The following is a 25,305-nucleotide window of genomic DNA, read 5'->3' on the forward strand; positions in this document are numbered from 1 at the left end:
AAAGGTCATGATTTGTTTCTTCCGAATTATGTTTGCAGTAACGCAGCTCATCAAAATTAATGGAAAGTAGATTCGATATGGAGGGTTCCTTAATTTGTGTAAAACGTATTATTATTAATAATAACGTTTTATTTACCCAGGATAGACACTTCAATCATAAGACTGCTCTTCCAGCTGGCCCTGCATAACATAATATGTTATTATTACCCTTCTCCAGTCTAAATGCTGAGCGCCAAGCAAGAAGGCAGAAGGTCCCGTTTTTTTTAAAGTCTTTGGTATGACTGGGCCAGGGATCGAACCCACGGCCTCCCATTCATCCCTTTAACTTTTTCAGTGTGAAGTACTACAAAGTGAAAAGTACCGCATTATCATGATCATGCGAGTGTTTTAAAATAGTTTGTTATTACGTTGATGTTACATGATGGATGTAATTTTTTTTTTATTAAAACGAATCTTTGAGAAATTATGCCTTCAAAGAAATATAAATTTCAATCATTGTTTATCTGGTATTACGTATTCAAGGTGATATATACATATTTTATGCCTATTGTATTTCCACCTATAGAAATTGGACGGAGCATATAATTCAGATGGTAATTATGGAAGAAAAGAGCAACTTTTGAGCGTATATGAGGTAGACAAATTAAAGATCAAGATAAATCCTAGTCTTTAGGGATATTTAGTTTTAATAATAATGACTATTGCCCCTTTAAACTTCCATTTTATGTTATTTGTCAAATTATGCGTTTCAATTGTTTATAGTGAGGAAGAGAAAGGAATCTCGATTCAATCAAAGATAATGTAATTCCTTTGGTATGTACTTTCATTCTTAACTTATATTCTATCAGACATTATGCTCAATCATTTTATGTATAAGATCGTAAAGATAATTTATGTTCATATTTTTCGTCATGTGTTAAATTAAGAAATGTCTTCTGCAAATTGCCTATATACAGGCTACCAAATTCTGTAATCCCCAAAGAATTTGTACAAGGACCGCCCAGTTACAGAATAGGCAAATGATTAAAGGCAGACGGTAAGTAAATTTTGTCTAGGATTTAATATTCAAAATCGAAGTGGTTCTGTCTTTATAAACAGAAATGAAAGTGATTAATTTGTTGAAATTATATAAAGGGTTTGGGTTAGAAATTTCCGACCAATAAATTAACTTAAGTCCTTCTTTTAAAAGCCATTAAGATCCCTGAGATAAAATCTTGATAAAGATGGATATACTGATTTAGGGTTACGAGGAAGAGCATGCAGGTGATACATTCGAGATAGGATGAAACAAGAAAATAATTGTCTTTTATTGATAAAAAAAAATCGAACAAAGTGATATTTCTGATATTCTTGACATGTAAGATAAAAATGGGTGATGCAAAAAATTGCTAATCGGTTTTAGAGATAATGTCAAGAAATAAGTTAACAGATTCATTATTCGATTTATACTCGAAATGACTGTGTGCAGGCAATTAACTTGCGGTCCTTGCAGGCTCTAAGCGTCTGTTCTAAGTTGTTGGCGCCACCCCCCCCCCCCTTCTTTTTTTGAGCGATAGTGCGATCACATCTGTATATAGAAAATCAACTTGAAGTTCATAAACGTCTGTTTCATTTACAAATAAATTACAATAATTCCTGTCATCTGAACGTGATTTTTGTACATTTAATGGAATTGTATCCTTTAGTTTTGTTTGTACACTTCATTGTCTCCCACGACTCCTGTAATGTTGAGACAAACCACATAGCTTGGATCCTGGTTACAAAATGCAAAAGTCAAGCTTTTGTCCATTTCGACAGATCCGAAAGCCATTAAAATGATGCCAGGACAGGACCGTTGCTTTGGCAATTTTTTCCCCTGTTCACTGTTGTATTTCTTCATCACTGCTATTGCAATCAGCAATTGTGCTTTCCCCGAATTCCGTTCTCATTATCATGCAGTTCTCGGTCTGGTTCTCATTGTTGTTTGAATCACCACTTTCCTTATCCATATGACTGTCCATGTCTTGTTGTTGTTGTTGTGCTTGTACGTCTTCTGTATGTCCTTCTGGTATGCCATGTGGCCGGTTGAATTGCTGAGTGTGCCGCCATTTCATACGCCGATTTTGAAACCAGACTTTTACCTGAAAAAAGTGAAAAACATGTTTTTTTTAATGATGGTAATGATAACAATAATAATATTTATTTTGCGTACTTCCCATCTTAATTACATGATCAAGTTGCTTTAGATGAAATTATAGAAAGAAAAATATCAAAGTTTAACAATGAAAACATAAATGAAAGTCTGGCAAATGCACTCTTGTGCAGCTTCATCTTCAAGGTTTATTACAAGATGAGGTACAAGCAAGATTCATTGATTGATTTTTAGTTTTGACTGAGTGATTGCAATAAGAGGAATTGAAAGAAAATGCATGCTTACTTGAGCATCCGAGAGGCCCAGGGCAGACGCAAGTTGCCTTCTTTCTGGTTTGTTGACGTACTTCTGGATTTCAAAGCGTTTCTCCAAGCCCTTTCTCTGTAGACTTGTAAATACAGCCCTTGACCAAGACCGCTTGCGTTTGTGGTTCCCTGATATACCGGCGTTGATCCCACCGCTGCCACCGATATTCGACTTGATGTCCTGCCCGATCTCCTGCACCAGGTTCGATCGCATTACCGAAGCTGCCGCAGCCGCCTGGTGGAAGGACCGGGGTAGGGTGGGATGCGAAGGTGGTAGAGTGGGTTGGAGTTGGTAGCAATGCTGAATGGTGGGGTCCGAGGTTCGGGTCCATGGGAAGGGACTGTGACGTGATTGGAAGTTCTCTGGTGTCGAAAGAATGTAAAAAGAAGAAAAACCCAAATATTGATAATCATATGCATGGATATCAAATTGTTATTACTTCCACACAAAAGTATTAACCATCCAATTCCTTCTCCTGACACAATAATTTGCATAATATGGCATTGCTTTTTAGTGATTTCTTGGTTTCTTGTATCCTGGTCGCATGCACATGCAGCGCCCCCCCCCCCCTCCCGAAAACGGTATTCTATTTACTGAACTAAACCTAAGACATCGGGTATATTTCGTTTGTGGTTTGTGGTATATGCAGTATTCCGTCATCAAACCTTTTTAATAACATTTTAATAGGGGGTATGAAAAGTTCAGAACACTTTACAAGGAAAAAAGAAGTCACGTGTTCAGAAACCAGGAGAAAATTCAACGGAAATGTGGTAGCTTCTGACTTTTGGAAACTTTAATCAGGTTTTATTGTTGGTAACTGGGCTCATAATTACCATTTGACGCGTATATCTTGATAAAGATTACTGTTTTTGATCTATAATGATTTATGGCAATATGAATATGATAAATGAGGAAAAGTTTTCTTCGAAATCAACTACTGTTTTGTTGGCCGGAAATAATGCATTTTCTTCCCGGTGTCTATCTCACGTTGCAAAGGTTTTGATTTTTACCGTACTCGGATTCGCTTTCGGTAGTTTTACCTTTGTAAATCACTTGTGAAACCATCTGGATTTTGTTTTAAATCTGTCTCCGAGTTTCTCTGTCTCTCCATCTGATTTTGAACATGCTCCAAATAGCCCTTATAATCATCCCATTTTCTTTATGAATTTATTTATATAAAATAATATCGTTACTAGTCTTGACACCATCTTTATTAGGCCTATATCACCAATCACACTTTAGTAGAAATATTTGGAGTAAAATAGAAACGTGGATATCATCTCCTATGTTTATTCTTAAATTTACACCACACAAGATTTTGTTTGGATATAAAGAAAAGCGAAATGATGCCCTGAATTGTATTATCATTTTAGTAAATCAACAATTATATTTCTCGAGGTTGAACAAGACTGTACCTGATTTTAAGAAGATTAAGAAGGTAATACAAACTTATTATTTAGATGAATGTTACATTTATGATTTGAATGGGAAAAGGAAAGATTTTAACTTCAAATGGAGTATGTTGAAACATTTGTTTGAATAATGTATATGATTTGACTTCTGTAAACGTGTTCATTTTTTGTAAATAAACTTGCCCATTGGGGCAAAAGTATGAGAAAAAAATCACACTGATGAATTATGGGTGTGATTTTCCATTGAGAGAGACATTGATTAAGCTTCTATTAAATCAAACTGTATTCCCTTGAGACAAAGTGATTACAGTAGGCCTACTCGCAACAATTCGTCGTGTCTATTCTGTTTTTCTGCATTTGTCCATTTGGTAGCTTTCCTCCCCACTATCCTTTCATCGTATCCTTAATTAACTGATGGTTACAGATTACTGACTGATTAATTGATCGATAAATTCGTTGATTTATTTTTTCTGTTAATATCATGACTGATTGATGGTTGTTTTTATTCCTGCGCGTTTCGATCAACGCTGGGATCGCTTCGGCCCGGCATGCTGACAGTTTTGCAATCGGCTCTTGCCTATTAAACCATCGCTAAACGTCATATCACAAACAGAAATCAGCCGTGATGTCTCGCTATCTCAGTGACACTCAATGCGGCTTCTTGGTCCCGAATCTCAAGACGTGAAATGGATACCTCTCGGGTCATGTAATGGGTTGTCATTTGAAACATGAAGACGCGTGAAATCTATCAGTGCGAGCGGCCCATAGTCCGGACCCCTTACCCCGCCGGCTGGAGCCTCATCTCGTCCCGATGGGAGTATCAAACGTCGCATGTTTAGACCGACCCGTCTAATTAAACGTCTCGAAGTATTTAAACAATCAGGTTATAACAGAAACAATACATCAGTGTCAGATAAAAATGAATACTCAACGAATTATGTTGATCCCCATATCGGTCGTCTTGCGAAACGATTCGATGAGCATTGCGATCGGAAATTGCTCCAAAATGAGAGACGACGACGGCATCGATTAATAACTTTTAGTTGCCAATAATGTATTTATATTATTTATAAAGGCTTTAAGCTAAATATTTTTGGCTAGTGAATATTTGATATTCATGGCTTCATAGAAGTCTTTCGATTATTTCAGTAGTGTGCCGCCCCCCCCCCCCCCCCCCCCCTCTCCCTATCGTCAATGATGGTTTATTGTCGTTTTTTAGTTTCCACGCCCTTTGTTTTTCAAGCGGAAATTTCGTAAGCGAAAATTCTTGGAAAAATGTTGTCCAAATTAGGAAAATGAGTAGGAATCAAAATCATGCATGTTGGCTGTTTTATCATTCTGCAAAACTATAAATGATATTATATCAACGATTATTTTATGAATAATAGAAATAGGCGTCAATCAATTTGTGGCTATACTTTTGCATTCCAAATTGTTCGTTCAGTGAAAAGTTGTTTTTCATTATGTAGCGTTTCTGTCGGGAGAGACACTGAGCCTCGACCGGGTCAAAAACATCTTCATACCACGCGTCTCATGTGGCGAACGCCCTTCCCTCATATTGATATAAATATTTACGGGTGCATATTCGACCTTCGCATATTGATCATTATTTTAGACCCCTGCACAGCCCCACCGTCCATTTAAGTGCACACCCTCCTGCATTCGCGCATCGATGGGGGTGAGAGGCCGCTGGGAACCCCCCCCCCCCCCGCAAAACAAATACTAGATAAATCAAAGATCAAGGAAAAAGAACGGGGAAAGGGTAAAATCTATAAATTAAGTCGAAATGTAAATTGTGTTTTTTAGAAAGGTAACAATTTTCGCTTGCGGCGTTTTTTTATTTATTTATTTTTTTTATTTCGCCCCTTTACCCCTTTCACAATTTTGGCTCATTTCACCCCTGCCCTCCAGCATGATAGAAGCCGTGTATGTTTTTGCTTGCTATTGAGTTTAGTAATCAAGATGGGCTTGGCTCCTGTAGTCCGAGGCTGGACATCGATCGACTTATAACCATGCCCAATAAACGGCATACCGTCTGACCAACTTAAGGGGCCTAATTCGAGGGGGAGGAAGGGGGGGGGCATTTCTCGAACCCAATGTCGACATTGCATACAAAGATAGAAACATTGCTGGATTAAGAACGTTGTTGTGATTAAGAACACCATTAATTGCATGTCCAGGGAGAGGAGTGAAAGTGATGCCGAGAAATAGACCCACTGCTCTCAAGAAACCAAGCCTTGGCTTTTTTTTTTTCAAGTTATTAATTGCGACATTGTCAATGAATGTACGCTTGAAGATATTTCCATTTGAAGAGTCGAGTTGTCCAAAGTACGCCTTTACAGTTGCACTTCATGTGATGGCATGAGAAGAGCTATTGCCCTTTTTGGTACCGGTTTCTATTATTTCTATTAATATATGAACCTCTGTTTAACTTGTATCCCTTCACTGAGATACCTTGACTGGTCGCTATACTCGTAAGGTATATACGAATATAAATAAATTCGGCATATTTGCTATTTTCATGGTTTAACTTTTGACGAGGGCGGGCTTCAAGTTAAGGGAGAATGTACAGCTGACCTAGCACGTACCTGGCTAATTGCATAACACATTATAAAGGGGTTTTTGTCGGTCTTTTAAAGCAACCCTCGCCCGCCATCCCCGCCAAAGTTTTAGTATTCTTAAGTCAGATTCATGGACAAAAAAGCACTCAATACACCAAACTTAATTGTTACATCACTTAGTATCCAATCCTTCATGATCTTGGGTCACTTTGCAAAACGCAACCAAACAAAAACAGCGCAAGTCTCTAATGCGTACATTTCATTGGTTGAAAATCAATTTGCATTTGATACTTAGAATTGAGTTTGATCGCAATTCTTTCTGCAACACGCCCCTGCCACCGCTCATATCCCTTGGAATGCCTGTATGTCATCATGTAACGGCCATTAGGAGCCGACTAAGGGTGACGGATACACTAACTTAGGTATGGTGATAAATGGGTGATGATGTTAGAGGGCAAACAGCAGCAATGCAAGACCATTATGATCGGAATCATACTCCAATGTCGTTTCGTAACATTTTCCTTTGTTTATCAAGCTTTCTGAGTTTTGCCACGCGTGGTTTAATGGTTATAGCATATGCGGATTCAGGGGAGCCGAATTGCCCCCTCCCCCTTATTGGCAGCGCGAAAAAAGAACAAGTTAAAAAAAAGAGGAAGGGAAAGACAAAGCAGAAGAAATAAAGTAAATGAAATAAGCCAACTGGAGGGAAATAATAAGAAAATGGAAAAATTGCTAGGTCAAATACATAAAAATGAGAATTTTTTATTTCAGTTTTTAGTTAAGACTATCCCCCTCATAACCCCCCCCCCAAAAAAAAATAATAATAATCAGCTTTTAGCTGCCGATCAGGATAACTTGAATGAAAATATATTTTCCGCGTCGCCCCCCCCCCCCCCCCCCTCCCCTCCCCTAATTGCGAAAGTTGGACCCGCCCCTGGATAGAATGAATAAGCTGTAAACGACCAGTTTTTCAACCCATAAAATATATATGATTTTCTAGATTTGATCAGGGAGGATTATAACCTCGAGAAATTAACCATTCTTTGTTTGATGCTTATCTGATATATTGAAGGGGTGATGATATGTACTGGGTAATTGCACGAAACAAAATATGTTTGAACGAGAGGCTGTCGTGACCCTTTGCTCTTGCCACTAATGTAACGATCTTGGAATGATGAATTCAGTGAATTAGGAAGGGGTGGCACTCGTTCTTGCAAAATTAAACGACTGCATGTCTTCTTTAAACACCCCGAAACAAACTGAAAGCTTCCATCTTACATGTCTTATCCAAGCTTACTCCAATTAATGCGAAAACGATGTCCTAAAGAAAACGCATTTTGACCGTATTAATAATCGCTATATTATGGACTAAGTCGCCTTACCTATAGAAAAAGTCCCTTGTTTTGGTATCAGAACTTTTCTTTAAAATAAAAAATTGGCGTTGCGTACAAGCAAAGGTAATCTTTGGCAAAGTTGTTAATCGATAGAGACGAATGCCTGACGTAGCCCCTATATTCAATTGAATTTAAATTAATGCCCTAACATGATTATATCCTGATTATACCTGCATTACAAAATTTGAGGTGTTATTTCTGAAATTTCGGATAGTACGTGTATGGCGACACGGGCGGACAAAAAGTTTCTCTTGAAATAAAAATAAAGAACTTTTTACTCGCTGTCGCAAAATGTAGTAAGAAGAGCCTCCACACTGAGATCCCCAGCATTGGTAGAACTGTCGAACATCAAACAAAATAAAATGTACGTGGGAATGTACGAATGTTACCGGTCAAATGTCATCGTCATCAGAATTCAATGTTCTACCGTGATTGTGGTATAAATGACAACTTGATTTCAAAGTCAACATTCGAGTCACGTTTTGTCATGTTCCCGTATTTGAAAATTCAAAACATGCGTATAGGCGTTGGGGAGGGGGGCGGGGTCGAGGATTTTTTTTCTTGTGTGTGTTTTTGTTTCGCGGTCGAGACCCTGGGAAATGGGCCACGAGATGGACCCATCCGCGAACATGCATGACGAATAAAAAACGAGTAAAAATTGTACCTTTTCAGTAATTAGGCTGATGATGGGTTTGGACAGTGGGTTTAAGTATATATGCCTTTTTTCAAGAAAATAAACTTCGAGACAGGGGACATACAGCTTATGAGTCCTGTTATGGTCGATCGGCGTCAATCAGCGTTTGTGGTATTTAAATGAAATATGACGGCTGGGTGTGGCAGGTTAGTTATCCGCTTTGGGTATTCCCCCAAAGCAATCAAGTTTCATTTCAAACAGGTGTACAATGACCACCACCCCCTCTCCATTCTTGCTTCATCTGGAACCGCTTTTACATTAACTTAACTTAAAACCAGACATGCCAGAGGTGGATTGGAATTCGCGGGAGAAGTAATGTTCGAACACCACAATTTCCAGCATCATACTGTAAAAAAAAATAATAATGAATTTCATAAGCATGCAGGTACAAAGAGGTGTTTTAGACGGTTGCCCTTCTGAGGTTTAACCGATGGTTGGCATTATACCTTCGATGTATTATTATTGGTATGTTCCAAGGCGAGAAGGCATGAAATCGAGCCGTTGATAAGATGAAAGGAGAGAATCGGGAGACATGGTGGAGCGTGTGCCTGTCCACGATCGCCAAAATGAATGAGATTTCAAACATATTTCTCATCCATTCCGTGATCAAAATCTTCTCAATGGTGTCCTGTTCATACCGTGTGAACACGCCGACGAAAAAGAAAGAAAAATCGCGTTGCATTATAAAGCGTTCTTAATAACAAAAGTGCTTCCAAGAAATGAGAGAATCGCCGTCTCGGTGTGATGTGCTTTGTACGGAATTCATTAATCAACCCATATTAATTGATCGTGTTTGATTTCTTTATCTTTTATTTGGATTTTAATTTTTTTCTATTGATATTGGCAAAAAGACGCTAACCCCAGCTGGGCGACCCCATCAAATACATTTCATCTCATCTCAATTTAGTTTGTTTCTTTTCTTTCGCTTTTTTGGGCTTATTTTTGTAGTGAAATAATAATTATGGGCTTATAACATAATAACCAGGGACGTCGATCCATTTTTCAGATGGGGGGGGGGGCAAAATCATGAATCAACTTTCCAAAGGCGCTCGATCACACAAAATAAACAAACTCTCTCAACCACACACGTATGCCTATTATATGACTCATGAGATAAGACACATATCTCACCAACAATTTAGTGCGAGCGCGAAGCGCGAGCTGAAAATTTTTATATTTCGATCTGAAAAAAAATTGACGTTTAAAAAAAAAAAAAGATATATAACCAACGAAAGATTATTGCAAATCGAAGTTGGAGTTCTTTTGAGGTTTAGAACTGAAAACGGGACATTCTATTCATGTATTTGATCATGAAAAGTATGGGTTTTGCTACAGAAAAGATTTTGAGATTTTAGACAAAGAACAAGTTGTGTATCTCAATCTCGTTTGCTGATTTCTTTGTAACATTACAATCTTATTTTATTTTTTGCACATGCAAAATTATTGGGGGAGGGGGCAAAACGATGTTTGCCCCAATATTTTCATTGGTGGGGCGATCGCCCCCCCCCCCCCCAGGATCGACACCTCTGATAATAACACAGGTCATCCCTCCACCCAAAACTATTTACTTTACCCCCCCCCCCCATGAACTCCCGTCACATCGTATCAAATGCCTTTCTTAGCGTTCGGCTTCACAGTCATGTTTATGTCTAATATCATTCTTTGTCTTTCCCTCGTAGTTGATCTCGTCAACCAAATTTGCGCATGATGAAAATATTTGTGCGGTATTATGAGACAGTCCTGTTACGCCTCTCTTAATGAAAACTGACGGTACTTTGGCGCATAGCGAAGAAGTCGTCATCCCCTCTCCCAATCATGCATGTGACATTGTTTCATCTTCAGTTGATATGTGACACAATTTAAATAGAATCACTGACAGTGGGATGAGGATTAGATTGGAAACACACTTCAACTTCAAACTTGATTGTATGCGAATCATACCACACCTAACAAGCATAATCATATTGCTATAATAGTTACCCCCCCCCCCCCCCGAATAAAACACTTAATGGTTTTTGTTAATCATGTTGATCATTATGATACAAATTTTCGTTCTATACGAGCCATGGGCCCGTAATTTGTAGTCAGTTTTAAATATGGATAGTCAATTGTGACATAAATCTCAAACAGTAGAGGTTCAATGTATCAGCCAATCATTCTTAACAAACTGTCTTGGAAACATGAATGTTATAAAATTGTCTTCACCAAGGATGAATTCAGGAAGAGCACAATAAACATTAGTAACATGCAATGTAAACAAATTCTCGGCATTTCTGGCTCCCCATGATTTTAGCCCAATGTTAGACCGTGGTCTAAGTTAAACCTGACTTCAGAATACAGGCCTTAGATTGCCACAATGACTTTCATCATGTTTATGTACAATTAGGTAACAGCAGATACTGGCAAAATAGGGCTTTTTGTATGAATATGAGTTGTGGAAACCCACACATTTACTTGAAACATGATCCATGAATAAATATATCGATACGAACATCTTTCTTTGTTGTGCTTTACTAGACATTTTAAAGATAAACTATTAATCTAACAATATGACACTCATGCATGGTTTGATTTTGATATGATTGCAGTAATGTTGTTACTTTTAGACCTAACATTCGCTATGTGTAGTTCATAAATATCATCCAGGCACCGCATTAAAGGGGAAGTTCACCCTGAAAAAAACTTTGTTGTAAAAATAGCAGAAAAAATATTTAAAAATATCGGTGAAGGTTTGAGGAAAATCCGTTAAAGAGTAAGAAAGTTATTAGAGTTCAAAGTTTTGGATTTGTGACGTCATAAACGAGCAGCTGCCCCATATGTTATGTAATATAAAATGCATGAATTTCAAATTTTGTATGGTTCCTGATGACTTAATTTTGTTTTCTATTCATGATCGGGTGTGAAATGATTCGTCTATTGATATACAAACTGTATAATAAAAACCATTTTCAATTTTCTGAGAAAATGACATTTTGTTGATTTTTTACAATTCACTATGTAGGAATGCTGCTCGCATATGACGTCACAAATCAAATAATTGAAATTCTAATAACTTTTTAATTATTTGATGAATTTTTCTCAAACCTTCGGCAATATTTTTTATTATTTTTTCTGCTATTTTTACAATAAACTTTTTGTCAGGGTGAACTTCCCCTTTAAAAGGCAACCATAAAATAGTCAATAAATTATCTATGTGAAGCGGTTATGTTCTCTTTAATTTCTTTTTTTTATATGTTTTATTGATTTTCAAAGGTTTACAATCATCAAATCAATATACATGTAATAAAAAAAAATTAGCAGCAAAAATAAATAACAATGATAAGAATAATAATAAAACACATAAAACATAAATACTGCAGCATAAGATACCAAATAAGCATTACACACCAATTACAAAGCAAAACCCAAAGAAAAGTCAATCATTAAAAAAAGAAGACATAAATACTCCCATAAACATGATGAAGTACATTTAAATTATACACATGATACATGTATAAATTTCATGTGCTAAATAGCAATATCAGTGTTCATATGTTAAATCTCCATTTCTGAAAATGGATGCTAAGTTTATTATTTTTTTGGCAATACCATATTCAAGTTTTTTATTAACAGCAATCTCTTTAATTTCTTGATATTGCAGCGGTGAATCATTATAAGATTAGATTGAAAGTCTTTGAAAATGTTCATGAAATGAATATTAATTCCCCCTCCTCATTCAATATCTGATTAGATTATAATACCGATCTTATATACACCAGGGGAAGCTGATTGTGTTTTCGTGTAGGGGCGAACCCCCCCCCCCCCAAAAAAAAAGGCGCTTATAATTGCAAAATGGGCATTTTGGTGCAAACGGATATTTTTCACCATGAGGTTATCATCTGCGTGATGTAGTTGTATGTTTTGTAGTAATTAAGTTCAGCAAAGCATTTTTTGAGTGATTTCTGATTGATGAAATACATATTTCAGATTTTTCTTCTTTCCGCGAGTGAGCGTAGCGAGCGAGCGGTTTTGAAAAAAAATCAAATCTAAAAGGGAGATGTTGCGAGTGCGAATCGCGAGCTCAATGTTTTGGATACTTCATGACTAATAAGGCATGAAAATTAAACATTTCGAGCAGGGTTTTTTTAATCATGAAAAAGTGCCCCCCGGTTCCTTCGTCCCTGATATATTATACATACTAACCTTGGTGTTCTGGATAGTGATCTCTTGTAACCCAGCCAAATCTGCCCGCTTCAGCAATACCAGGGAAACATTCCCATCTGCCTACCGGGTGACCAAGTGGGCGTGTCGAGTTGTTATTCCAGGGTGATCTTGGGCTGGGGTTGGCCACCGCTGCGTGCTTGCTACCCGGTGATTTGGGCGTAGCGTGGCCGTACTGTATGCTGTTTGCTGCGGATGGCACCGATCGACCGAGGATGCGCTGTGTGTATTCTGTGGTGAAAATAATTTAATGATTTTTCTTCAATTTTTCTCTCTGGAATACAATATTCACGATTGGTTTCATACTGCCGGATTTTTAGTCTGAGTGAGATTCAATAATGATGATAATAATAAACAGAAATTTGAATGTTCTTTATTTTGATTTATTTCCATTTTCAACAATTACAAAAGTCTCTGTCGTACATCTTGACATAATGTATACAATGAACATATTGACAAAAAAAACATTATACAAGATAAACAAGATTATTATGCAACGGGTTGGAGAAATATATATGATTAACGGCTATTTCGGGGCGGGTCTATAGGGGCAGGAGCTGGGCCCATATGATTCTTTAAAAAAAGATTTGGAAGGAGGAATGAAAAGGAACAAAGAAAGGGAGGCCTGCGTCATGATTGTAACTCTTCAAAATGCCCCTATTGAAAAAAAAACACGCCGCATCAAAGACCCCCCCCCCCCGGGCGGATCCAGCTTTTTATAAAGGGGGTGGGGTGGTATGCGAGGGAGCGTAGCGACGGAGTCCAAGCGAGCGGAGCGAGCGAGGGGGAGGGTGTGTCCCCCTTCCCACAGTAGGGAAAATTTTGAGAATCTGTGTGTGAAAATGGCGTTTTCTTGCATCTAAAACACCACTATTTTTGGTATAGAGGTCGTTGCCAAATTAACCCCCATGAAAATTTGTAAAATTAAGTTGCATTTTCCTGCAATGTAATGCTAGTTAACAAAACAGATACAAAGAAATAATAATAATAATAATAAATGAAATAAATACATAGAAATAGAATAAAATAAAATTACAAGTTTAAAAAAAAAGATTAGATTTAAAAAAATGGTCCCCGGATATTTTTGTTGGGTGTTGCAACCCCCCAACCCCACTCTAGATCCGCTTCTGCCTCCCCCCTCCCCCCACTAAAAGACCTTGATGCTGCTCCTGAACCTGTATACTGTTGTACAAATACACCAGACCTATAATTTGTGCCCACTTTTCTTTCACCATATTTACGAAACATATTTCTTATTGCATCCAATTTTTCTTCATTTACGGAAAGTATTTAGAATTGGATATGTTTCATAAAATAATAATGATAAAAAACAGACATATCAAATCACACTTCCTCTTAGATGTCTTGTGACATTTAAAATAGGAGAAGAGTTGCTTGACCTTTTTACAACCGCCGGTACATAATTTAAGAAATGGGAAAAACACATCGTTTTGATGTGAAATCGATCCCCTGTTTCGTGTAAAACTTTGGTATTCGAGCATATTTAGTGCTTCCCCTTTTATTTGTGATTTGATATTGATAGATTTTTATATCATTTTCCTGGTATCAGTCATGGCCGTTATAGATATCGATAAAAAGAACGCCGTCTCGACACGCAATTTTTAAACTGTTTATTTTGCTGGTATATAATAAGCAACACCTAACATGGATTATGGGGGGGGGGTTCTTTGTTTATTGGCATAAGATGATTTACTCGTATTGTCATGAAATAATATTTTTTATAATGTTCCTGATATTCTTAAGAGATTTAAAGTCTATTTTGATTGCACAATCACAAGAGTCTGATTTTGGTCACAGACATATATTCATGGAGTAGTTAATTTATAAGTAAGTTAAATCGGGAATCAACATTATAAGGAACATTCCCCCGAAAGGACCTCATAGGCCTATATGACAAATCAAATGACAATTAAGAATGATTTAATGGCAAGTGGTTTGCAATGTGTATATTAACTGTTCCCTTAAAAAAACTTTTTGATTATCGAGCTAAATGATACTGCAACTATGTAGATCTCTAAATAGCCAGCGCGAAGTGGATTGCAATGCGATCTATAGTATGTCAGTATATATAAAATTTTGGTGATGAGGAAAAAACACACTTCGTTTGAACAGCAAAAAAGGACTAAAAAATCCGGACCAGATTAATAACTTATGAAGAATTTAGAAAGCATTATAACCGTACACTCTTTAATAAAAATCAGTCAAATTGACTAAACCAGTAGTCAGCTGGGTGCAACTTTCTCTCTTCCTTTTTTCCATTATAAAAGCAGATTTTTAATTTTATTATATGATTATATTCTCTCTGTTCCTTTTCATTTCAGATTTCATGTTTCAGTGTAGCATCTTGGTGATCATGTTAACAAAAAAGAAAGAAGAAAAGGGGCCAGAAAGAAAACCTTCATGGAAAGTTATGCCCAATAAATTGGTTTACCCAAAAACCGAATGAAATTGACTGTATTAGATTGTTGACTTGTCATAAAATTTATGTGCCCCCCCCCCCCTTCTCTTCCTCTCTCTCGCTCTCCCTCTCCCACAGTAACTATTTAAAATCTTATTGTTTCCCATATACCTGATAAATTGACCATTTTCTTTTCAGGTGGCTTGCTGTCGATGGACAGTATTGCTTCGATGCCAAACTTGAGCGGCTTGGTACACGGTGGTGACGCCCTCGATTCGTTCAAGCAGTCTCTTCTCTCCTGTATGGGATCCACCGTGACACCATCACCAACTTCTGCCGAATTCTTGGATGCCCGCTGAGCCATCACCAGCGTCTCCTTGCCCAACCGATCCACGGCGCTTCGGTCATCTTTGGAGCGAACGTCCGGCTTGACTCTCGGCGGCGTCGAGCCCGAGGTATTGTGCACTTTCATTCCAAGGGTAGTATCCCGGGATTTTAAGTCGTCTCCATTTTGCAAACGACTACTCCGGCGATTTATAGCCTCGGAGTCTGCTGGTAAATATGACAAGGGTTGGAAGGAGTAAGGGAATCCTGCGACCGCTAAGTTGGAGCTTCGCAAGAGCATCCGTTGTCTTTTAGCTTCCAGGTAAGGGGTTTCGTCACCACTACCACCGTCCTGTCTCCACGTCCCTCCTCGTTTTGCGGTTGGAACGTAAAAAGTCTGCAGCATGGTGTCCGCTAAAGACATTGTCATTATCGCTTTGAAATATGGTACCACTTACCCCCAAATTATGCCTTGTCGGAGAAGAAGAAAATAAATGTTAAAATCTTTCGTTTTCCTTCTGAGTATCATCTGACGATATTCGCGCGCATACAATCTTGCACGTCTTCTGGGCTTCTGCTCCTCTCAGCTGTGCATCTCGATGTCCTGTAGTTGAAATTTCAAAATTATTTCGTCCATGGCGATCTGAGCAAGAATCACTTCTTGAATGTCCTCTAAGAAATAACATCTAAATAAAAGACGCAAATTTCCTCATGCATATACATCCAGTATATGCATTTGAATCAATCGATTATTTTCTATAACCTTTTACCATGTTTTACCAATAACATCCTTCATTGTCTCTCTTGGGTGAAAACACGTTTGTTTCTGCTGCAATGCAATGGTAATAATATTTTCTGAAGCGGATTCGATTAAACAAGGCAGGGTACTTTTTGAAGTTTAACTCAGGTGAAGTGTGGTTCTCGCAAAAGTTCCCATTCGATGGTGCCTTCGGAGCCGTCTTCAGCGGGATAGACACCATCATCGAATGACTGGTTTAGTGAAAGTAACACCACCGGTGCGGACACCGTTTGGTTTTTCTTGTTTACTTAATACATTCAATACTATCCCACCTCCCTCCTATCAACTCGCACGCCGGTTTCCAGAGAAGAGAGGGAGAGAGAGGGAAGAGGGAGGATGAGAGAGCACAATGCACCCGACACCAGCAACGAATAAAAACTCTTTGAAGACTCCTCCTAATGCTGATTGAGTGCGTATAATCTTACTTTTATGATACAGGTATAATATATATTTTCATGACGGAAACATGGTCTGCAACCCAATACCTCGATGACTCTTACGGCGGATTAGATATACATCATAAAACGGCTAAAAGTGCTGGAGTTGTGATCGACATCCCAAGAATAAAAAGAAAAGCATTTTGCGCGGCGAGAAAACTACATTTTTTACGCGGGTATAGATATGGTGATAAAGTAAATTGATATCGTCATTATGGACGAAGCTCTGATAACTAGATTGGAGCTGGCGATCTCTATTTTTCTACTGGTTTTTTTTATTCGTCAGGAGAAACATATTAGAGATGTTGTGGGATGTTGATGACATTTTGATTATATCTCTGTTATTGGAGCTAAGTTCCAAATGTGTTTCAAGTGAGCTTTTAAGTGTTTTTTATGCAATTCTATATCCGACTTTACCTGCAAATAGATAATGCATATCGGATTACATGAGATTAGAAAGACAAGATAGAAAAATATTCATTGTTATGTCGATGCCACTGTCTCCCACAACATTAATACTGTTTGGTTCTGACGGAACTCTTAAATAATTGGGATATTTTTTTAAAGTGGAACATTGATTTAAGAGCAAATCTGTATAGCAGGAATAGAAGTGGTGGTGGTGGTGGTGGTGGTGGTGGTAGTATAGTAGTAGTAGTAGTAGTAGTAGTAGTAGTAGTAGTAGTAGTAGTAGTAGTAATAGTAGTAGTAATAGTAATAGTAGTAGTAGTAGTAGTAGTAGTAGTAGTAGTAGTAGTAGTAGTAGTAGTAGTAGTAGTAGTAGTAGTAGTAGTAGTAGCAGTAGTAGCAGTAGCAGTAGCAGTAGTAGTAGTAGTAGTAGTAGTAGTAGTAGTAGTAGTAGTAGTAGTAGTAGTAGCAGTAGCAGTAGTAGTAGTAGTAGTAGTAGTAGTAGTAGTAGTAGTAGTAGTAGTAGTAGTAGTAGTAGTAGTAGTAGTAGTAGTAGTAGTAGTAGTAGTAGTAGTAGTAATAGTAGTAGTAATAGTAGTAATAGTGGTAGTAGGAGGAGGAGGACGAGCAGTATTAGTGGAAGTAGAAGTAGTTGTAGTAGTAGTAGTAGTGTTATCATTTTATTAGTGTGGTGTATTGATATTATTACTATTATTATTGTTGGTGGTGGTTGTGGTGGTGGAGGTGTTGTTATTCTAATCATCATCACTACAACCTTTATCATTAATATATACCAATAATAATTAATTTATATTATGATCATTTCTTTGTCCTTTTCCTTCCATATCATTGTTCAATAACAAGTTTTGTTTCCTCCTACGGACATGGCAATCTCTCCCGCAATTTCTATACCGTGCATGCTATAAGGTGAAGTTCATCTCATTCTAGGGTGAACTTGAATTTTTTTTTTCCTGTTTTGGTTTCCTTATGCTTTTCTGAGCATTGGTCGTTTTCTTGAAATTCAAAGCTTTCGTTTTCTGTCTCTACTTTCCCTTTATCTGTTGTCGATTTGTAATAATACCAAGGGAATACGTTCTTGGAAAATCAGCTGGGGTTAAAAGAGATAACAATGATTATTTATCCTTCTTCGTATAATGATTTGTTACATGTGTAATATCATTTAGTGGCGGTTAATGAATAGACAACATTTTTTTTTCATCCCTATAGGGGCCCGTTGCAGGAATAGTCGAGTTTGAACGCAAGTATCAGAACAAAAACTGTGGTGTTAACCGGTGTACATAGAGGACCACACCAGTTATTTTACACCGGTGTTCAATTGGTGGTGTTAGTTTTACACCTATAGGTGTTATTACAACACTTATGGTTATTACATTTACACTCTTTGGTGTTTATGTTCATTCTCTAGGGTGTTATTTTAACACCTCAGGGTGTGGTCCTCTATTAACACCAATTGGTGTCAGTTTTAACACCACAGCTTTTACAGTGTACAAATATCAAGCACAAGTCCCGGAATGCATGCTTTTGATTGGTTGAAAAACATGTGCTTAATTTTGTTCAGAGTTGTGTTTGATTGCAATCTTTTCTACAACGGGCCCCTTTCGGTATAAAGTGTTGAATGAAAATATAGCACCTGAATTATTTGTGGATGATGACAATAAAAAGGGCCCGAAGTGTAAAAGGCTTTTTAAATGGGTCTTCTTTTTGAATTCCATATTGAGGAAATTAATTTTTAGCATGGCGACTGGGAAGGAAATATCATAACAAAATTTTAAGCACACTGCAAACACTCCGGTGTTGATTTAACACCAGCCCGGAATCTACATATGTCCACACCAGAGAAGTATTGAAACAACACCAGTTCGGAATCAAACCGATGCTGTTTTGACACTAATTTGCGTTGTATAAACACCTTTCTGGTGTTAGACCAATCAACACCGGAGTTTTTGCAGTGGAATTATTTTGAAATATACATAATAATGTGCAGTGGCGTACCGTGGGTCACGGCATTGGGGGCACCAGCAAAAATTTTGAGTCACTTAGGGAGCGCGCGAAGCGCGCTCAGTTGTCAGGTATACTGACCTAATAGAGATATTTTATGGACATGCAGTGCCATTAAACGGATATGTATCTCACTGATTAAATATGGCGAGGGCTAAGCGCGAGATGAAAATTTTTGATATTCAGAGCTAAAAGGGGGAAATTATAAGCAATTTGGTTTTAATCATGACACGTAACTGTCTGCTAAACAAACGATGCGAGCGCAAAGCGCGAGCTAATTTTTTTTTGTATATATTAGCCCTAACCAGGGAACTTTTAAGGACTATATTTAAGAATCCATTAGGAGTATAAATATCTCACCATAGTCATCTAATGCTAGTGCCATCATTTGCTGATTTTATTAGAATTGCATCTAAAAACAGTCATAAAGCACCTTTTGTAGTCATTGTAATCATGATTATCAAACGCATCTTACTAATCAAATACTGCAAGCGCGAAGCGCTATAGCTGAAACTGGGCGTTGTGGCGTGCGCCTGTAATCCAAGCTGTGGGAAAGTTACTAATTGATGCAGAGGTTCGAGCCATGGTCACGTCTTTCGGATGGTGACGTTAAAGGTCGGTCCCAGACGTAAATAATCATTACTGATTGATACACGTCTGACAAAACTAAAATACACACACGCTAGCTGAAAATTTAGGAAATTCAGACATGAAGAGAGGCAATCTAGGCTTGTTTGTATAGGAATTCCCTAAGACCGTGCATATTTCAATAACCAAATGATGCGAGCGCGAAGCGCGAGCTAAAATTTTTGTATATATATTGACCCCAAACATGGATATTTTAAGGACTATGTTTTATAGGAATTCATTAAGAGTATACATAATTATCTAACCATAGTTATCTAATGCGAGTGCCAAGCGCTTGCTGATTTTGTTAGGCTAAACACATGAAGTACTTTTTGAAGTGATTGTAATCATGATTATCATACGTATCTCACTAATCAAATACTGCGAGACCGAAGCGCGAGCTGAAAATTATGTAGGAAATTCAGACCTGAAGAGGGGCATTCTAAGGCTTCTTTGTAGAAATTCACTAAGACCCTACGTATTTCACTAACCAAGTGATGCGAGCGCGAGCTGAACATTTTTGATATTCAGATCAGAAAAATTGACGTTTTAAGGACTGATTTAAGTTCATGAAGAGCAGAAATCCCACCAATCTACTTATGCGAACGTTAGCACGGACAGGAAATGTTTTATATTAAGACCTTAAAATAGGGCAATCACTTTAAGTAGTCATGAAAAAGAAGAATATGTCAATACATAAAACAATAATAACTCGAATTGCGAGGAAATATATTTGTTGTATATTGATTGAAAACGGGAGGTTTTAGTACAACAGGATTATATATATAGTTAAACAGTCTATGCGAGCACCAGGAACAACATGAACAATGAAGCAAATAATGTTTTATAAAGTTATGAAAAAAATGCTTCTTATGTAACATAACATATCACATAACATATAATGAACAATAAACTTTCACCACTACGTTTCTCTTCCCTTTTCCCTCTTTTTCTCCTTTTCCCCGTTTTTTTTTTTTTTTTGGGGGGGGGGCATGTGCCCCCCATGCCCCCCCATGTAGTTACGCCACTGGTAATGTGCCATTGCAATGATATTCCAATCGAAATGAAAATAAGCTATAATTTATTTATGGCTTTGTGATATTTTTTTACAGAATGTCTCTGTAGACTCCTCCTTTCATGTCGGCCTTTGATTTGACTGACCGAGAATAGAATTGTTCATGTTCACTTGGTCTAAAAGAAGGTGCACTGCAAAAACTCAGTTGTTCATTTAAAGGAGAATGAAACCATTGGAACAAGATAGCTTGTGTGAAAACAGAAAAATCAAAGAAACAGATCAACAAAAGTTTGAGAAAAATCGGACAAATAATGAGAAAGTTATGAGCATTTAAATATTGCGATCACTATTGCTATGGAGATAGCAAATTGGCAATGCGACAAAGATGTGTGATGTCACTGATGAACAACTCTCCCCATTACTTTAGTATATATTTCACTTGAATTACCTCTTTTATCACATCTATCCATAGATCATGTGTTCTTTCTACATGAGGGCATGTAATACATATTTTTTAAGAATACATAATGGATAAAGAGTTTGTATCATCGTAAGAAAAAGCAAAAAGAGACATTTTGAGGGTATTTTATAGTCCACCAAAGGGAAAGTTGTTCATCAGTGACATCACACATCCTTGTCGCATTGCCAATGGGAGGATCTCCATAGCATTAGTGATTGCAATATTCAAATGCTCATAACTTTCTCATTATTTGTCCAATTTTTCTCAAACTTTCTTTATTCTTATTCTTTGATTTTTCTGTTTCTACACAAGCCTATTTGTTCTGAAGGCTTCATGGCCGTTTAACACCAGCCCGGAATCTATATCTGTCCACACCAGAGAATCGTTAAACAACACCAGTTGGTTTTGGTCTAACACCAGATATGTGTTTATACAACACCAAGTAGTATTAAAACAGCATCGGTTTGATTTCAAACTGGTGTTATTTCAATACTTCTCTGGTGTGGATATATATAGTTTCTGGGCTGATGTTAAATCAACACCGGAGTTTTTGCATTGTGGTCTATTTTAATATTTTCTCAGGTAGTTTATGTCACATTTTGTCTGATATCAATTTGGTCTAATTGTCATTTGGTCTATACATTGCACTTGGTATAATACCTTCTTCAGTCTAATTCTCATTTAGTCTAATGCCTAAATGGTCTCATTTCTACTTCGCCTACTAATCGTTTGCATTTTGTTGAATAAAATAATTCGATTTTTAACTGTAAAAAAAAAATCAATGAGATGTCATTTTATCAGAAAAATGAAAACAGTTTCTTTTGTAACCTATGTATATCAATACACAATTTATTTCACACCCGCTCCTAAAAAGGAAAAAAAATAATAAGTCAGCACGAACCATTAAAAAAGTGAAATTTATGCGTTTTATTTCCGAACATAATGGGGCAGCTGCTCGTTTATGACGTCACAAATCTAAACTTGACATTCTAATAACTTTCTTAATCTTAGTGGATTTTCCTCAAACCTTTACCAATGTTTTTAATTATTTTTATTTTATTTTTTTTTGCTATTTTTACAACAAACTTTTTTTGTCAGGGTGAATTTACCAAATAACTTTTGGAGCGAGATTAATGGATCAGTGATATTTTCATCCCAGGGAATCGGAACAAACTTTCGAAGAGAGGAGAATGATGAAAAAGGAACGAGTAAGATTCCAAATTATGAATGCAAATTGAGAAATTTGTAAAAATGAAGAGGTTATTTCCAAAGTCAATGTATACTTTTTTTATTAGCTTCGAAGAGGTGCTGCAATGAATAGGTTATCACTGATCATCTTACGACCTGGGGGGGGGGCTTTCATGAAAGGACTTGTCGGACGTTTTGTCCGACAGGTCCCATTTTATCCGACAGTGGAACAGTGCCACTCAGCCAATCAAAATCATGGAAAGATGTCAGATCTGACAACTTGTCGGATGAAAATATTGATGAAACGCTCCCCAGGATCGTTCTAATTGATAAATGATAACAAACATAAAGAATAGTGCATGAACTGATGTTGGGATAAACATCCTTCCATAATTGGAAGTTCATCCTGGCGATAGGCTGGTATACACTAACCAAAGCAGAAAAATATAGAAATATATTGGTGAAGATTTGATGGAAATCCATCGAACTATAATAGAGTTGTGAAAAATTTTAATTTGTGAAGGCTGCGAACGCCTCCCCATATGATTATCTTGTGATATCAATTCCGTAGATTGATTTTGAATGGAACATGATGAAAAAAAACGTATTTTCATATAGAAGGGGGTATGAAATATAATTATGATTGAATATTCACCTCAGAAATGAAATTTTTGATTAAGTTCATTTTAAAAAATAGTATCACACTGAAAAAAAAAATCACCAATATGTTATTTGTCTTTAACGCGACAAATTGAAGAAAAAAGTCTAACTATACAAATGGTCCTTAGGCATTCGTGAAAATTACCATGAATAGATTAATTGAAAACTGAGATGTTACTGATATTTTTATTCTCAAGGTCTGGTGAATGCTGAGTTGGGTCCTTATTCCGATTGCACGCAGTTGAGAATCCATACAGGGTAAGTAAATCGTCGAAGTAAGCCAGTTCATAGGTACAGCCTAAGCATAACTATATAAAGGTTCTTGTCAACAAAATCTAAATTTCATTGTATTGACAACAACAATCGTTTGTGAACACATTTTTTTTTCATTTGAATCCCGGGGGGGGCACTTCCATTGACGAGTGGATACCATGCGCGACCATGAGGTCTCGAAAAGCACCCTAAACATGTATTTTCTTTATTCTGAAAATGCACCCCTTAACAAGTATTGGCGTGAGAAACCCTACCCTTAAAAAGTATTACAAACAAAACGATAATCTTGACAAGAATTCCCTGAATTGAACCCCTAAACAAGTAATTATCATGTCACGGACCTTTAATCGGTTTTATATACCCTTACCTAGATGGGTAAAACCTAGATCATTGGGTTTAGTAGTACTCATTGGCGGCGGAAGCCAAACATTTTAGGAGGGCGCAACCAAAAATTTTTTGACAAGCAAAAAAAAAAAGGTTCTCAACCCAAAAATTTTAGGGGGAACGTAGGTAAATAAATTGACAACCAACCCCCAAAAACAACAAATTTAGGGGGGACCGTCCCCCCTCCTCAAATTTAGGGGGGACACGTCCCCCCCCCCGCTTCCGCCGCCTATGGTAGTACTAATAGAACGGCCCCCACCTCCCACATCGGCCTGCAAATCGGACTCTAAACACGTGGTGTTGACTGTTGGGGCAAAAAGTACATCCTTTATAAAACATTATACCCTCGCAAATCTGACCCTAAACACGCAACTTTCCTAGCGAAATAGATACCTTTTTCATTATTTTAGTGTTATTGTTTTTGACACCTTATTACGTTACGTACGTAACGTGCCCTATCTTGAAAAGGACATCCTTTTTACTTTTTTGGTCGCGCATGGTATCCACTCGTCGATATAAATTCCCCCCCCCCCCGAGTTTAAGTCTTTAATAATTAGAACCAAGCGAAAAGAAAAAAAAGTCAGTAAATAAGATTCTAAACACTGTAGTTTATACTTTAAAAGCTTATAATAAGTCCTTTTACCTCGGCACTCAGATAGTAGGCCTAATTATTAAATAATTCAGGGCATTAAATCTCGTGTTAAACTGTTCAAAGGGAATTAAAAGCCATTTATGAGATTAATTAGGTATACACAAATGAACCTTTCCTTGTTTTCAAATTATATCTGCATCATTTTATTTTTATTGCAGAAATAAGTTAACCGTGAATCGGCTTAATTCTTCCACGTCTCTGAATATTTTCTCTGGCTTTAAACCAGCTGATTTCGTCCAGCCGGGCAAAGTGCAGAAACGAAATTAATTCAAATATCGGAACGATATATTTTCTAGCTTTTATCTAGTAAATACTCGTTAGCGTACTCGATCTGGAACCATGTTAAACCTCGACCTATAAATATAATTACTTTTTACGGAGCCTCTAAAGTGCCAGCGACTTGACGAGATACTTTATCTTGCCATGTCGACATGGCGAGATACGTTATCTCGCCAAGTCGACCTACAAAAGGTAATATGTCGACATGGCGAGATACGATATCTTGCCAAGTTGACTTATAAAAAGTTATGTCAACATGGCGAGATATTTTATCTTGCCAAGTCGACTTATAAAAAGTTATATGTCAACTTGGTGAGATATTTGGACTCTCTCCGGGCCTTAGACACCTCATATCTTGTCATGTCGACATATAATGTTTTATAAGTTGACTCGGCAAGATAAAATAGCTTGCTATGTTGACGTTTTATAAGTCGACTTGGCGAGATAACGTATCTCGCCATGTCGACATAATAAGGTTATTATGTCGACATGTCAAGATAAAGTATCTCGTCAAGTCGATGGCACTTTAAAGGCTCTGTAACTTTTCGACAAGCTTTCTATATAGTTGCACTTATTCAATTCAAGCTCGTTCAAACTGTTTTTTCTGATCTGTTTCAATTATGTTTACAAGATCGTGTATGCAATTATTATTTACTTGGTACAAGC

The 25,305-nt window shown here is 37.2% G+C and overlaps 1 protein-coding gene across 1 annotated transcript; it reads right to left on the reverse strand.

Annotated features, from left to right (window-relative positions):
• Positions 1 to 230: 230 nt before the first annotated feature.
• LOC121418294 lies at positions 231 to 17,236 on the reverse strand. Its single transcript, XM_041612076.1, has 4 exons — positions 15,289 to 17,236; positions 12,681 to 12,929; positions 2,417 to 2,799; positions 231 to 2,120 (listed from the first exon to the last, which is right to left on the reverse strand). Exons 1-4 carry the CDS (start codon positions 15,869 to 15,871, stop codon positions 1,860 to 1,862), a joined length of 1,476 nt encoding a protein of 491 aa, XP_041468010.1. The 5' UTR covers positions 15,872 to 17,236; the 3' UTR covers positions 231 to 1,859.
• Between the last annotated feature and the right edge of the window lie 8,069 nt (positions 17,237 to 25,305).

The sequence above is a fragment of the Lytechinus variegatus genome, chromosome 7 (genome assembly GCF_018143015.1).
Source record: "Lytechinus variegatus isolate NC3 chromosome 7, Lvar_3.0, whole genome shotgun sequence".
Lineage (NCBI taxonomy): Eukaryota > Metazoa > Echinodermata > Echinoidea > Temnopleuroida > Toxopneustidae > Lytechinus > Lytechinus variegatus.